This window comes from Cyprinodon variegatus, unplaced genomic scaffold (assembly GCF_000732505.1).
Source record: "Cyprinodon variegatus isolate N-32 unplaced genomic scaffold, C_variegatus-1.0 Scaffold1781, whole genome shotgun sequence".
In the NCBI taxonomy this organism is placed as follows: domain Eukaryota; kingdom Metazoa; phylum Chordata; class Actinopteri; order Cyprinodontiformes; family Cyprinodontidae; genus Cyprinodon; species Cyprinodon variegatus.
Window position 1 is genome coordinate 16,475 of NW_015152234.1, and position 1,579 is coordinate 18,053.

The 1,579-nt window shown below is 38.1% G+C and overlaps 1 protein-coding gene across 1 annotated transcript in view; it reads right to left on the reverse strand.

Moving 5' to 3' along the window:
• Window positions 1-85: 85 nt before the first annotated feature.
• Window positions 86-1,579, reverse strand: part of LOC107104535 — a 70,871-nt gene continuing 69,377 nt past the window's right edge. Inside the window, exons 3-6 of the mRNA XM_015404547.1 lie at window positions 1,488-1,579; window positions 1,120-1,395; window positions 840-974; window positions 86-171 (exon numbers count right to left, since the gene is read on the reverse strand). Of these exons, the coding sequence (XP_015260033.1) occupies window positions 86-171; window positions 840-974; window positions 1,120-1,395; window positions 1,488-1,579 (589 nt within the window). The remainder of the gene's footprint in view (window positions 172-839; window positions 975-1,119; window positions 1,396-1,487) is intronic.

The window sequence follows — 1,579 nt, forward strand, 5'->3', positions numbered from 1 at the left end:
ATAAGCAGCAAGTAGGACATCTTAACTGTTTTGGTGTTAAAACATAGTGGCTATTTTTTAAACATCTAACATACAGCCATTTTATTCACAGTCTGTTAACTCTATGGGAAACTAATTGGATTGTATCAATACTCACACACTGATGACTTCCATGGGCTGAATCTTGATCCTCTGAATGAAAAGAAAAAAAAAAATATTTCTAGCTTCCCCTTTTCTCTGAAACAGTAATAGTTTACCACACTATGGTTACTATGGAAACAGTTCTTCCTTATTCTGTGAAAAGTATTTCACAAGATTTCGGAATCAGAAATGAGCTAATAAGAGAAGAAATGCAGCTTTTTGCACTGAGGGAAATGATAATAATAGATAGAAAGTTTACTTGAATTGATAACAAATACACAACAAGCTGACAGAGAAGCACCTTACCACAGTAGTTAGAACCCTGACTACCATTCATTTCCTGACAGTCATGTGACACAGGTCAAGGTTCACTCTGACTTCAATCACTAATAAATCAATAATTGCCCCCAAAGGCCTCTGAAGTCTTAGTCCCACCCTGGATGCTATCCAAAGGGAGAGCAGGATGAGAAATTATATGGAGAAAAAATGTATAATTCTTTCCTTTGCCCTTTTATGAATATTTCTGCGGTCTGAGAATGTCATTATTTTCATCCAAACAAAGTTGCTTAAGCTGATTATGTAACAGGTTTGAATGTTGTACCCTTTATTTACCCTTTATTACAATCATGTAGAAATAAAAAAATAATAGAAAATAACTAATAAACACTTGTATATTTGCCGACATCATAGGTTCCCTCTGTAAATTAAAGATCCAGTACCTGCTGTGGTTTTATGTTCCTCTTTAACTCTGGTTTTCCTGCGTTTGATGAAAACAGCAGCCAGAACAACCAGCAGAAGCAGAACGCCGATCACTGCTCCAAGGAGGATGATGATGTTGGTGTTTTTGGGAAGATCTGCTTGGGTGATTCCAATATTATAATACATAACCATGGCAAAAAACATAATTTGACTTAAATGTAAACAGATATCTGTTTGTTTTAACACAACATAGATTTAATCACAGACTTTCTATTTTATCTTAATAAGATGACATCATACCTTCCAGCTGGTAGTGAGCTTCTATCTTCACTGTGTTTCCATCAACAAACTGGCAGGTGTATCTTCTGCTGCTGCTGCTCTGAAGCTTCCCAGTGAGATAAGAATCACAGCCAGTCTGTCTAAGCTGGTACCCAACACCTTCACCAGTCAGACCAGTTCCTGTCTCATCCACCCAGAGGAGGCTGTTCTCTGGACAAGAACCCAATGAGCTGTATCTGAGCAGAGAACAGAGTAATGTGATATTATTCCCTGTTGGATCAGCTTCTACTGGAGAGACTGAAATGAGAAAACCAACAAAGACCATTTATATTTCCAGGTTAGGAAGGACTGATATCATCAGGAACACAGAGTCAGTTCAGATCACTCACTGCTCATCAGATTTAGATACACATCTGGATCAGAGCTGCCTCCATCCTGAATCTGACATCTGTAACCTCCAGCATCCTCAGCAGTGATGCTG